This window comes from Ceratosolen solmsi, unplaced genomic scaffold (assembly GCF_000503995.2).
Source record: "Ceratosolen solmsi marchali unplaced genomic scaffold, CerSol_1.0 scaffold1, whole genome shotgun sequence".
Lineage (NCBI taxonomy): Eukaryota > Metazoa > Arthropoda > Insecta > Hymenoptera > Agaonidae > Ceratosolen > Ceratosolen solmsi.
In genome coordinates, this window is record NW_011948415.1 from 4,699,458 (window position 1) to 4,713,405 (window position 13,948).

The window sequence follows — 13,948 nt, forward strand, 5'->3', positions numbered from 1 at the left end:
CCCTACACGTTAGTAGATATTTGAAACCCCTGTACTCGCCACTATCCTCCACCGGCCATCGCCACCGCGATCACTCACATTCGCTCGCTCCTTCTCTCACCGGGTCGATGTACACATACGGTAGGTCCACGCCTACAACTCGTCACACTTGGGCCAAGCATCTCGCATCCAGTGTGAAGCGGCCACTTCTTCGTAATACGTAAAGTAGCGTAATTATCTTAGACTTTGAAGATATGTTTAATCTGGTCTCAAAACTCGCGTCGAATCTCAAAATTATTGAAAAAAATTATCCGGCGAAGCGGACGACAATCGGTAGAACCGCATCAATCTTACAGAGAGGTCGCAGGAAAAGGCTAGGGAGTTCTTGGCTATCTCGGTCGTTAGGATATCGGCGCTAAGAGTGTTCGAGATCCTCAGTGAGTATTTGCGGGGGTGGGCGTTGAGGTATATATATATATATATATATATAGGCAGAAGTCTGGCGGACAGGTGGGTGGCGGTTTCTCTCTCTCTCTCTCTCTCTCTCTCTCTCTCTCTCTCTCTCTCGTTCTCGCTCGCGCTCACTCCACAACCGGCCCTCTCACTCTATATAGGGGGCTCTCCGGGCGAGATCGATAATGCATATCCCTCCTCCGAGGCGAGCGACTCCTTTCATCCTGCCTGCTGTTGGCCGCGGAGGCAGCCGAGCGCTGCGGCCTTTACTCTCTTGTGCCTCGAGACGTCGCCGTGAGTTCCCTACCGTAGAGACTTCGCTCGAAGATGAGAGGGTGCGTACATCCGGCTAACATCATCCACGCGGAGGCAGTGCCTCACGGCCGTCCCTCGGCACCCCTTGCCCGAACGCCCGGAATCAACTAACTGCGGCAATCGATGCCTCGCCGGCCAAGGAGTGTCGCGTAACCGCAGTTCTACATTTTCCGCTCGCCGCGATCGGGGAAATTGTGCCAGTGGGTTGCTGCTGCTAAAGTGCAAGCCCGATCGACTCTACCCTGCCTCTCTCTCTCTCTCTCTCTCATTCTCTCTCATTCTCTCTCATTATCTCTCATTCTCTATGTATCTGTCTCTTCCTCCATCCCTCCATTTCTCTCGCCTCCTTATACTCTGCCCTCGTGTGTGATATTTGTAATCCTAGGCCGTAGGCAACACTCGACCAATATACAATATTTTCAATTCAATCGCAACTCGATAAAGAAGATTTGGGATTTCTTTAGGGTTATTATAAGACTGTTGAAAAGTGACGATTATTAGCCCCTACGCCGTCATTGCTTCGCCACTTTGCTGTAATCCAATTAATTGCGCTCATTGTATATTGTCACAAGCAGCATACCACGTCTACCAAGAAAACTTATTGGTTTGATCATTAACGTGAAAGTCTTATCAACTGGAATAGTACGTTTCTTCGCAAAAACAGTAGGTAGAATTACCGAAAATACAATCAGCCTATTAGGAAATAGGGATAATCACTACGTGAAGTGATCGTTAAGAAATTATTAAATTGGTACATTGTGAAGTAGAACGTGCAATAAAAATCCCAAAATTCGCATAGACACCATTAAATTATAGAAATTTTAATGGATACGTAAAAATTCATCGATAAGCCCGAGAGATTAAAGTAGCCGTTTAATGGCCCTCGCCCCTCGATTCCTGAACCGCGTAAACAAAAAATTATTCGTTCGTAAGGCCGAGTCTCTCGATATTGTGAAAATGAGCATTGAAGGGTTTCGTTGAAACGTCCCTTTCCAATGAAACGAAACACGATCGTACAAATGAAACACGAACCGACATCACGTGCCATCGAACGCGTAAAGCCCGAAGGTGCCGAAATAAGGAGAAATTAAGAATGGAAAATTACCTACTGTTACAGAAAGCCATCGTAATGAACTGATTCCCGAGGCGGATAATGTAGCGGACAGTGAGGACAGCGAGGACGAGTGGAACTATTACCGGCCGGGCGACAACAAGAGCGGCGCCAACGCCGCCAGCGTCATTGGACAGAGCAAGGATCCAGCCCTCGTGGAAAAGCCTGACCAATGCGAAGAGGAGAAGGAGCTTTGTAGCCCCAAGCCTTTCGAGAACAATAATTTGATTAATCAGCCGGTGAGCAGCAGCAGCAGCAGCAGCAGCAGCAGCGCGGAGGTCGACGCCGAGGCTGACGGTGACGCCGAGGCCGACGCCGACGCCGAAGCCGACGACGTCACTGCCGAATACGACGAGCTGCACAAGATCGCGGACACGAAGAAACGGGAATCCGAGCCCGAGCTCAGGCAAACCGATGTAAGTTGCATATGCTCTTTCTCTGTCTCTCTCTCTCTCTCTCTCTCTCTCTCTCTCTCTCTCTGTCTGTCTATTGGCGTGCCGTGCTCCCGTTCGTAAAATAAAGGACTTCGTGCTTGGGATAGTAGGTACCGGTACCACTACAATAATAACAATAGCTCAATGTTCAATTTACAGCTGGAAATGAGAAAAAGTTCCTCTCGTTTCATTATTATCGGAGCTAAGAAATTGAATTGAATGACGCCTTATTGGTCTTTTATCATTCGAGTGAACGAAGCTTTAATTAATAAGAGCTTTGAAATTAATATATAATCCTTGTATTCCGAAGCGTAGACGAATAGTTGGCATTATAAGTTTGAAGAACAGGCGTATTTAAGCCCATTAATGACTTATAATGTTTGTATTGTTATTAATCTCGCAGGGGACGAGAGTATCGTGTTACAAATTTTTTCATTTTTAAATTTCATTTGATCGACGCCTTCAAATACGTTTGCTCTTTATGTAAATACAGATTGTGAAAAGATTTTTTTGTTTCTCGTGTTTTTGTTTTTGTTTTGTTTTACGTTGATTCGCTTTTAAAGCATTCATACATAAGCTTATAACGAAATGCAAGGAAATGTTGACTAATAACATTGAAGCTGCAAAATCACATTGTTACCTAATATTGAACCTTTAAAGCATAAAGTTAAAAAAGTTAAAAAAAAAAAATATGAATTATTATCACATAATCTAATTACTCTATCTACTACGAATTGATAGATTTAAGATAAATTTCAACAAGATTGTCATGTGTGTGCGTCGACATATTATTTTCCAAAGATTCAAGTTGTTAATATTCTAAGGAAAATTTCTTGTATTGAAAATTTTCAATAATCCGACATTTAAAGGTTCTTATTACGTACACTCCACCAATATTCAATCTATTATCAATGTAACTTTTGAAATGTTGCGACTTTAGATTACGCTCGTTTCGACAAATAATTTAATGATCGAACCATTGTTCAACAATGGTTAATAATAACAAAATTAAAAGCGAATCAGGGATATTCTATTTTCAATTAAGTAGCTTTTATCAATTAATGTATGGTATTGATTTGAAATAGAAACAAATAAAGTCTAAGCCCCGTAGAATTGAACATTACATTAAATTAGATAACGAATGTGTAAAACTTATATACGCCTACAATATTTCCATAGATAATGTAAATTTTAAGATATGTAATTTATGAAACTTAAAGAAATTTTTATGCATTTTTTGAGCTTACGTAAGGCGAGCGAATAATAAAATATTTTACGTAAGTCTAAAGGTTTATTGTATCTTGTTATTAGATTAATACTTATCATTTTATAGAATAGAATTTTTCTTATCGACAATAACAACTATCACAAAACTCATGATAATTTGAATAATTTATATCAAGACTTTTTTTCCTCCCTTCATTCTTTTTTCATAATTTTATTTGCCAAGTGTTTCTATTGACACACTTTTAATGCATATTGCGTTGATTTTAATACTTTCACATTTTATCAAAATTTTTAATTTACTTATATGGATATTTCAAGACCTTAAACCGAACATATTCCTTTCTCATTCTTTTGTCGCTTCCATATGTTTGCTTCAAAATATTGAATTACCGAAGATCTTGACCGAGATGTTTCCATACGATTGTAAATTTTTTTTTTATTTTGTTTTTTTTTTTGTTACTTTTATTTTTACAAGGATTTTTCAATGTTAAATTTTATGCATGATAAAGTTTATGTTAAAATGAATGCCTATGTTAGAGTTACAAGTCTTTTATACCAAGCTCATCGTTGTGTGTTCCAATTTCAATTTTGTCTTGCTATTCTTATTCTATTATATTACTTTATCACAAAACGTTAAGTGTTATAGTTGTTATAGCAGCACATCCCCATCACGATTACAAGTGTCCCTTTACGTCTATGGCGTACATCCAATAATACAATAACATGTACATTTTGACGTAGAGGTGAAAATTAAATTTAAATCGTCATAATTCGGCTATCGATCTATTTTTCTCAAGTCTTCGCTATTTAGAGGCCAACTCGTTAATTGGGTCTCGACGACGACTTTAAATTCAGAAGTCCATAGCTTGATGGCTCCAAAGCACCGGCGACGTATGCTCAAAGTTAATTTAACATCTTCGCAGTGTAAAAGCAAGAGGTTCGGTTGCCAATAAGGTTGTCCTATTATTTTCGAAGTTTCGGCAAACTAGCGACATTTGACAGAAAAATATATTCATTACGAAAGCCGAATTATTAACAGTTACTACCTCGTCGTCCATGTTCACCTTCGAATTTCCAAGCTCAAACTTTTCATTATCCGTTTGTACGATTGCAGATTGAAGCAGCAACCATTCCCGAGGACATTTTCTCTTTCGTCAAAGAGCCGCAAAAGCAGTTGGAGGACCACCGCTACTTCGAGGACAACGAATACGACGAGCACGAGCACGAGCACGAGCACGAGCACGAGCACGAGCACGAGTACGAGCACGAGCAGAAACCAGAGCATTTTGAGGAGCAAGAGCCGCAGGTAGAGCGAGAGCCGGAGTCGGAGCCGAGGGAACAAAGTGAGATCGAGGCCGAGAACAGCGACGTCGAGCTCGAAGATATGGAATCCCACCTGAACCCGAACGCTGCCGAGTTCGTGCCCGTCTCGAGCACACCCCCGATGATTTCCGAGCGCATGACCGAAATGAGCAGTGACCTCATCGCGGGCTCGCCCCTCAAACAGTTCCAGCACGCTTTGAAGAACTCCAAAATCCCAAGCGAGCAGGAGTTCCAGAACGAAATCTGCCACAGGCCCAGCGAACTCGACGACGACATAAGCGACTACTCCAACAGTGGTTCCTCGCCTCAAAAGAACCTCTTCGAGGCATTCGAGGCCTTTAAAGACGAAGAGCCGCTGACCCAGGACAGCAGCACCGTCCAGCTGAATCTCGACGAGTCGGAGATTTCATCGACCAAGGCCGAGTACAATGACTCCACGGCCAATTACTCGGTGGCGAGTGAACTGTATAAGACCAGCGTATACCCGATCGACAGCTCGTACGTCGGCTCCGACCGCGAGGACTTTAACTTCTCGAGGGACGCGATGGTCACCTCCATGACACCTGGCGACTTCAAGGCCGTGTTCGAGCAGGAGCTCGACCTCAACAAGGTCCACGAGCTCAACGACGAGGACCTCGTAACCGATCTGCAGAACGGCACCATTCACGAGAACGACGAGAACATGAGCGTGGACGACGAGGACGAGTTCGCCCGGGAAAAAGTCGACCTCCATCTCGACAACTTCGACGCCCAGCAGCAGCAACAGAGTGCCGAGGTATTCTCGGCGATTGTCGAGCAGAAGGAGTCCGACAATAAGGACCTTTTCATGAACATGCGCAACGCCGAGCACGATCTGCTAGCGCAGCCGAAGGAGGAGCGCAACTTGATAGACGACGCCGAGAACCAACTGCTAGCACAGCCGAAGGAGCAGCGTAATTTGATAGACGACGCCGAGCACCAACTGCTAGCGCAGCCAAAGGAGCAGCGCAACTTTATAGACACCGCTGAGCACGAGCCCAACGTCGACCGCCCCGCGCCCATCTCGGCCGACGTCACCCCCACTTATGCCAGCAACAATCCCTTCGCGGTCGATTACGTATCCGCCGCCGATCCGGAATTCGACAACCAGAATCTCGCCGACGGCCACGACGAGATCGAGGAGCAGCTACTGCCGATCAGCAACGACGAGCCCACGCAAAAAGCACCGAAGCCCGAGATCGTGCAAAACAATGTTTTTCGCGACGAGGTCATGCAAAATCCTCTCGATTTGAATTTCGAAGTCTCTTCTGTGGAGCAGAGGAGCGACGAGCCGGTACTCGTGTCGCCCGTCAACGAACCCGAGGTAATGACCAGCAAATTCGCCGAGGAAAATTTCATTTCCGAAGCCGTGGAGGCTTTGCAGCGGGAATCGAACGGAGCCCAACATGACGAGTTTTCCAAAATATTTGGTCTGGCTAGGGACGCAAGCGGCCCTCCCGCTCCTTCCGATCCGGAGATAAATCAGCAAGCAAAAGCATCGCAACTCGACGATTTACAGACAAAATCCATTAACTTGTCCGAGTCATTGCAGGAATTTACCGGCCTGGAGGAGCAGCTCAGTCCGACACAGGCCTTAATCCAAGATAGCGTTAATCTCGAGAAGTCAAATATCGTGGAGGAAAGTCCTTCGCACGAGCAGCCGCAAATCTCGCAAGACGCTCCTCCCGAGGAGTGCCGAATCCTTAAAGAAAGCCTCGTGGACGAGCAGAAGGACGTGGAGGAAGTGCCGCCACCATCGACAACCACGGAAACCCAGCTCGAGGAAATTCCCTTGATTACGAATGAAACTGAAATCGCCGCAGCGGCCAGCGCCGCCGACGCCTCCGCCTCCGCCGCCACAACCACACGACACGACACGACCACAACCGACCAGTTAATGAAAGAAACTCCGAATTTCGCATTTCCGGTGTCGAACGGTGTCAGCGAGACAGCAGCTACGGTATCGGCAGCAACAGCGGCGGCGGCGGTAGTGGCAGTCGCCGTTGGAATGTCATCTACGACAGCGGCAGCGAGCCCGGACGCGGCCACCTCGACAATTACCGTCGCGGCCGACACGGCCACCAAAGTCGTCGCAAAACCAACTACGACGGCTCCAAAAATTTCCAAGACCCCAGGCGCGTCCAAGGCGGCCGCGACAAAATCAACGACGCCCACCTCCCCCACCAAGGTCAACAGCCTCGGCTCCAAAACAGGAACAACGAGCGCGACTGCAAAGAAACCATCAGTTTCCACCACAACTCGGACGAAGACTACCGGCGGTCTTACGAGCAAACCCTTCACCGCAACTCCCACCAAGACGACCGCCGCAGCCAAGCTCACGAGCGCCTCGAAGGTCACCTCGACCACGTCCACGATCACCAATGCTGCCGGTAAAACGGCTGCCGGCCGCTCAAGCCTCAACGCGTCCGCTCCGAAGCCGAAGCCCGCGAGCGCCAACGTTGCGGGCCCCAGGGTGAGCTCGACGTCGAGCGACAAGAAGCCCAGTACCAACGGTGACGTGAAAGGTCTCGGTAAAACCGCGACAGCGTCGGTGCCCAAGACGAGCGCGAAGCCTATACTCAAGACCCTCGACAGTGCTCCAAAGGCCGCGAAGACAACTAGAACGACCTTGATAAAGACGACGTCGAGCGTGCGCGCGAAAACCAGCGCAACCGTACCGAAGCCGCGTCCGAGCACCGCAACCCCGACGACGAGGCCGACAAGCAACGGCACCGCGAGACCCAAGACTGCGCCCACCTCGACGCTCTCCACCACCACCGCCCCGAAGACTAAGCCCGTCAGCGCCAAGTCGCCGATGATCGACAAGCAGGTGAAGGAGACGGCCAACAAGCAAATTTCCTCGGCGCGTGCCGCCGCCGCCGCAGTAGACTCTACCGTAGCCGCAGCCGCAGCCCCAAAGCCAAGGCTGTCCATGACGGCCCCGAGTAAGCGCGTCTCCGTTGGCGTCGCTTCGCCCGCGAAGAAGCCGGCCCCGATAACGAAACCCGGCATAAAGGGGACGAGCAACACGACTCCTAAAGTCGGCGCCAAGGTCCCAGCTTCTTCCGCGATCAAAAGCGGCGTCGGCGCGGTCACAGCCAAAGTCGTACAGAATGGCGTTTGCGAGGCCGAGGAGATAAAGATGAATGCAAACACAATGACGACGACGACGACGACGACGACGACAACGACGACGAAGACAACGGTTATAACGAATATCGAGGAGGACATACCGAAGAAAGATGTGTCGCCGATCGAGCCGCTCACCGATAATCAGCTCATCACCGCGGAGTGAAGGGGACCTGCTGCTAGTACGCTATGATGGAAGAAGGGCGACTGATCATCCACGGACAACACCCTCTCGTTTTATCTGCTCTCTCTCTCTCTCTCTCTCTCTCTCTATCTCTATCTCTTCATTAACTACTATCTTATCAATATGTAATTGTCTGTCTTTATACCCATTTCCTCCCGCTCCATTCCCTTAATTCTTCATCCTACATCATAATTTATCGGACAAATCCAGAAAATTCTTTTCCTATTGAGAGAAATCAGCATAGCTTATAAGTACTATTGAACGTTAAGGCCAATAGTTTTACATCTCTTTATTTTGCATTAAGTTTCGAGAAGGACGGATACCCCAATGCGCATCCACAGTAGTAGTTAGGGAACGTTAAATTGGAAACTTTTTAATATACTCAAATAATTATACAAAAAGTAAAAAAAAAAAAAAAAAACGTAATATATATATATATATGTATGATTTTAAGGAAAAAAAAAAGGCAAGATATATCAATCTATATTCAAAGATCATTATAATAATATAACTATTCACATATTTGCTTGACTGCTTCGGTGTGCTGTGAAACCTCCTATTGAAACTTAAAGAAAAACACGGCAGTGGATAAAAGGCTTGAACTTTTGTTGTGTAAATAATCGGACGCGTTCGAAGTTACGTTATTATTGTAATTGTATTTTATGCAAGCTCTGAGTATGCGTAATAATGTGGTGCTCGTCGAAGGCCTTCAACTAAATGAAGAGACGTCATTGAGGGATGATTTACGATTGATGATAAAGAATCGATGATGCTTGTAGTACGAATTTACTCGCACACAAATACACAGCAACACAAACGTACACACTCGACTTTCTCTTTACAAAGATGCGGTACAATGAATTTGGAGTATATTGTTGGTAACTCCCCGTTGCGGCGATTTAACTGTTCACATACAAACGAAGCTGGACGTTTTTTTTTATTTATTTTATTTTTTTTTTTTTTTCCTCTACACTCCCATCTTGCCCCCTGTTTCTTTTGTTTCTCATTCTTTTATTTTATATTGATTTTTTTTTTTTTAACTTTTATATGTTCAGTATAATAACAATTATTCATGTTTCGTATTAAGAATCTATCTATCTATTTATTTTTGTTTGTTCCTATCAAAAGTTGAGTAAATACCAACGAAATCGTCACCATTTTAATACGTACTACCATTTATGTACAGCACCTTTTGATTTAATGTGATACCTTATTATTAAATAAATTCAACAGTATAAGGAATAAAGTTTATTAAAAAAAAAAAAATAAAAAAAAAAAAAAATAAATAAAAAAAAATAAAAAAAAAAAGAATTAAATACAGAAAAAAAATATTAAATTGCGAATCTTTTCTTATATATATATATATATTTTTTTTTCTAGTGTAAATCTTTGTGTGCTCGGTTTTAGCATTTTAAGACATTTTCTTTATTTGTTATAGTTTATTTTAATCATTCACAGAAAACATTGTAATTGAATAAACCTCTAACTTTTATCACTATCCTTGAATTTTTATATACCTATTATTTTAATTATAATATTAGTAATATAGAGTTTATGAAAAATTATATTATAAAATTTATTTGAATTCAAATAAAATTTCGTATTTTATAAAACGACCCGCATGTATTGAAGAAATTTCGCAATTCTTAAAAGTTGATGCACTTGTCCTTGATTAACGATCGCTCAAAATTTCAATCGCCGAATTTCCTTTCCGTCAGTTTTCAACTTTTAAAAACAAAGAAATTTCTTTAATCTGCTTTTCATTGTATTATTTCGATCAATTATCATCTACTTTTAGCTACACGTGAATCTAAACATTAAATTGATTCCAAGATTACTGCAAGTTATCGAGTGCATGTGAGCGGAGAAGAAATTTGACATGTTAGCATAAAAGATTATAAAATAGTTTATAATAACCAATCGTTGAGTTTAAGGAGAAAACTGATTGAATTATTGGAGTGAAATGAAATTATTAACAAAGCGTCTTTGCGAGGTATAATGAAAATTTTTTTTTTTTTTTGTTTTTGTTTTGTTTTTGTTTTTTTTTGTTTTTTTGTAATAGTAATATAATAACTTTATTATTTCCTAAGTCCCCGATTCGAAAAGCCTAACTTACAATAAGTATTTGACAAAATATTTTGTTCCTTAATTTCGTTTACGATAATACATACTTGACAATTACTTGACGTTATAGTACTTTTCATTTACAGTCCCTTTAGTATTACAAGCTTCCGAGTGTTGTAAGGCCAGTTTGTTCACTTAAGACAAGTTTTTTTTTTGTTTTTGTTTTTAAATCCATCGATTGCACAGAGATAATATCACACCGTAAGCGTGCGTTATTTATTCAAATAAATAATAAATATCGAAATAGACTTTACCACGATAAAGATAAACCAGATATTTCAATAATGTTTACAGTTGATTTAAACAGAACAATTTGTGTATTAAAGGTTCTACGTGCGCCCTTCACCAAGCACATATATACCATAATACACCTCTTATAATTTATTTGTGCTATTCTTGGCCTCTATAATTTGCACAGGCAGAACAACAGGGGTATAAAAGCTCCAATGGCAACGAATACAGGTAGAAGTATGGACGAGTCTTCGGAGTCGTAGGGATCGGGTGTACGTGGTCCACTCGTATGCCTCGTGCGGATTACGGGCTCCTCTTCGTCGTCTTGCATCCCATGATACTCTTCTGGCTCTTGCGGAATTGGTCCCAGTTGTGGAACATCTACGCACAAAAAGCAATTACGTCTGTCACACGTTTACATCACAGCCCAGTGGCATATAACTAAAAATAGGCTCCAGCTTATCTAACCTTCGAGACTTCCTTTAATCACAGCTATAGCATTAATTTTGGGATTATCTCGATATCCCTGAAACAGAAAGTTCCTTTGTAAGAAAAGGTTCGAACCTTCGCAACCCCGTGGGTTTAACGTGGACAGTTTGAGCGAGAGAGCTACAGTGTACCCTATCGGTATCGAGCTCCAAGCAAAGTTTCAATAACGTTGGATGCGAATTAACAAATTATCTCTCGCCGCTTTCTCACTTAAACTTACCTTGATGAATTCAATTCTTATCTTGCCACCAAGAATGTCGGATTCTTCGTCGTTATAAATTAGCTTGCCCTTTTGCACTTTAAACGGGACGTACTCGTCGTGCGCAATACCTCGACCCACTCTTTCGAATATATCCAAGTCCGTGATGACGGTGTGGTCCCCGTTCAGGACAATATCGAACACCTACGGGCAAATAAAATGCGTACCATTCAGTTCACCACTGCGTTCGGCTCCCAATCCGGAACCGGACGGCTACCAATGGCTAACCACCGATATCTAACCTTCATATTCGGCGAATTAAAATAAACCTCGCAAAATTTAAGAATCATAACGTACTCTCCGTCCTCGCTAATCGGTATATCGTACCCAAAGGTACTATGATGGTAGCGCTCCGTCTGATACAATATATGGTCAACGCTATTCACCCTACTGATTAGCAATTGTTTCCCATAATCGGAGGCTGTGCCCACTTTGCCCATCAGCGGATCCTTCGAGTAACGAATCCCATAGCTGTCCACGTGCGTTTCACCTCCCGCATTGATAGCGTACAAGACTTCGACGCACCGTGCGATTGGCACATACGTAAGAAGAACAATCAACGGTATTATGAACAAACGATACAGCCATCGTCCGCTATACATCTTAGGCCGTCAATACTCTGGTCTCTGTCTGGTCTCTCTCTCTCTCTCTCTCTCTGTGTGTGTGTGTGTGTGTGTGTCTCTCTCTCTCTCTCTCACACGTCAGATCAATACGAAATTTAACTCCTTCCTCGATGCGTGCCGCTTTCTCTCTCTCTCTCTCTCTCTCTCTCTCTCTCTCTCGCCGCTTCCCTCTCACAAATCCATCTTGGCTGATGAATGGAACAAGGCAACCAGGCCGTCTTTGAGGTTATGGGTCAAGCCAGTCCATTAACCCCGTTCATTCCTCCGAGAACAAGAGAAACTGCAAAGAACAAGAGAATCGAGGATGAAATGTGCGTGACTCCGCTTAACCACTCGGCGCTCTTGCACTACAACTGACCACCGCGTATGTCCGCGCGCCGATATCGAATCGCCCAGGAAGAGCCGACCCGAGAAATCGCTGCACCGCACGAGCAACTTCGGTATCCCAATGAGCCGCGCCCCGCGTTAAGCCCCCGCAGCAGCCTCCAATGACAACACATTCGAAGGCTATCGCGCGCTCCTCGCCCAGCGACTTCCTCTCGTTCTCTCGTCTATCCTATCGACCTTGGCCGACCGCGTTGCCGGGAGCGACGACTAGCCGATCAGAGCCACGCCGCTCCTCCTCGTCGCCAACCAATCACCGATCACTCCACCGCACGCCGACGTAACCCCCCATTGTTGCGTGACAACCACGACAGCTCCCGCTCCTACCGACCACCGCACTTATCTCCCGAGCTTTAGCGCCCATCCGCCAACCCAACCCCTTCCCATCCCCATACACCGAAAAACCCCAAAGCTTCGCCGGAACTTACAACTTTCATTACACCCACACCCACATCTCGCCGCACTCTCCCACGCACCAATTAACCTCGCGATTTTACAGAAACAGCTGCTCCACTCAATTATTCCGTAATTTCATACAAACGCATGGCCTTTGCGCTCTAACGACCTCCCAGTCCTTATCGATCCCATTCGGCGATAATCTTTACCTTTCCACTCCAACTCGAACGATCGAGCAATAACGACGCTTTTACAGCGCCGAATCCGACCACCTAATTGTACCGTCGAAGGGCGATGTTTGTTTGTTATTGCCGTTAATTATTTATCGAATTTGGCAGTGCTGTTATTTGCGTGTGAGCAGGAGTCGGAAATTTCCGTTGAAGAGGCTCACCTCCTCGCGATAAAAGATACATCCTCGTTTAACAGAGCTTAATAACGACGACGGGGGGCCGATAATCGTAGTCGTTATAACGGATCGAGGAGCCGACGAAACGCTTAGCTTCGTATAATCGAGAGCTTCGTAATTATAAATAAGTATAATAATAATTCATAACATTGTGGAAAATGGAAGTTTTTGACGACAAAGCAAGCGCGAGTATGACTTTTTTTTTTTTTTTTTTTTTTTTTTTTTTTTTTTTTTTCCCCTTTTTTTTTTGCATTGGCGACGATAGACTCGCCGTGGAAAAATTTTCTTCTCTATGCCAATATCAATCCAGTAAGCCTGTTTGATTATTTCCTTTTTCTTTTTTCTTCCTTTTGACAAAGAAACGTATATTTTGCGCGCGCAGTCACCATTTTCATTAATACAATAATAGAGTTTATTCGCGCATAAGATTTATACGAGACAATCGTGAGTTCATGGCGGATAATGCCGCTGGACAAACGCAATAATGCGCTTACTCAGCGCGTCGTAACATTATATTATAATAATAATAACGTGACAGAAAATTCCACTTCTTAATCCCATGAAAATCAAACTTTTTGTCATTTTTACACTTGCATAATCGGTGCTATTGAATATTTTGTGTGGGTGGGCGTGTGCGTTTTTCATCGACCGGAGCTTTAGATCGAGCGTATTCGCATTTTTTTTTTTTTTTTTTTTTCCAAAACATTCGAATCGATAATTTTTCTATACTATTAATCTTCCCACTTGCATTATTACAAACTTTCCCGATTATTCCTACAGTTGACAAATTTTCATAATTTTCATAATTCTGAAAAATTTCGTACAATAATTAATAATGTTTAAGGTATAACTTGGAAAGTGAG

The 13,948-nt window shown here is 43.7% G+C and overlaps 2 protein-coding genes across 2 annotated transcripts in view; one reads left to right on the forward strand and one right to left on the reverse strand.

Annotated features, from left to right (window-relative positions):
• LOC105359015 (uncharacterized) overlaps positions 1-9,133 on the forward strand; it is a 133,758-nt gene extending 124,625 nt beyond the window's left edge. The window contains exons 9-10 of the mRNA XM_011495490.1: positions 1,865-2,274; positions 4,634-9,133. Of these exons, the coding sequence (XP_011493792.1) occupies positions 1,865-2,274; positions 4,634-8,155 (3,932 nt within the window). The 3' untranslated portion in view covers positions 8,156-9,133. The remainder of the gene's footprint in view (positions 1-1,864; positions 2,275-4,633) is intronic.
• Positions 9,134-10,566: 1,433 nt separating this feature from the next.
• Positions 10,567-11,907, reverse strand: LOC105368643 (malectin-B). Its single transcript, XM_011507706.1, has 4 exons — positions 11,519-11,907; positions 11,238-11,420; positions 10,997-11,054; positions 10,567-10,909 (listed from the first exon to the last, which is right to left on the reverse strand). The coding sequence occupies exons 1-4, from the start codon at positions 11,876-11,878 to the stop codon at positions 10,701-10,703; spliced, it is 810 nt and encodes a 269-aa protein (XP_011506008.1). The 5' UTR covers positions 11,879-11,907; the 3' UTR covers positions 10,567-10,700.
• Between the last annotated feature and the right edge of the window lie 2,041 nt (positions 11,908-13,948).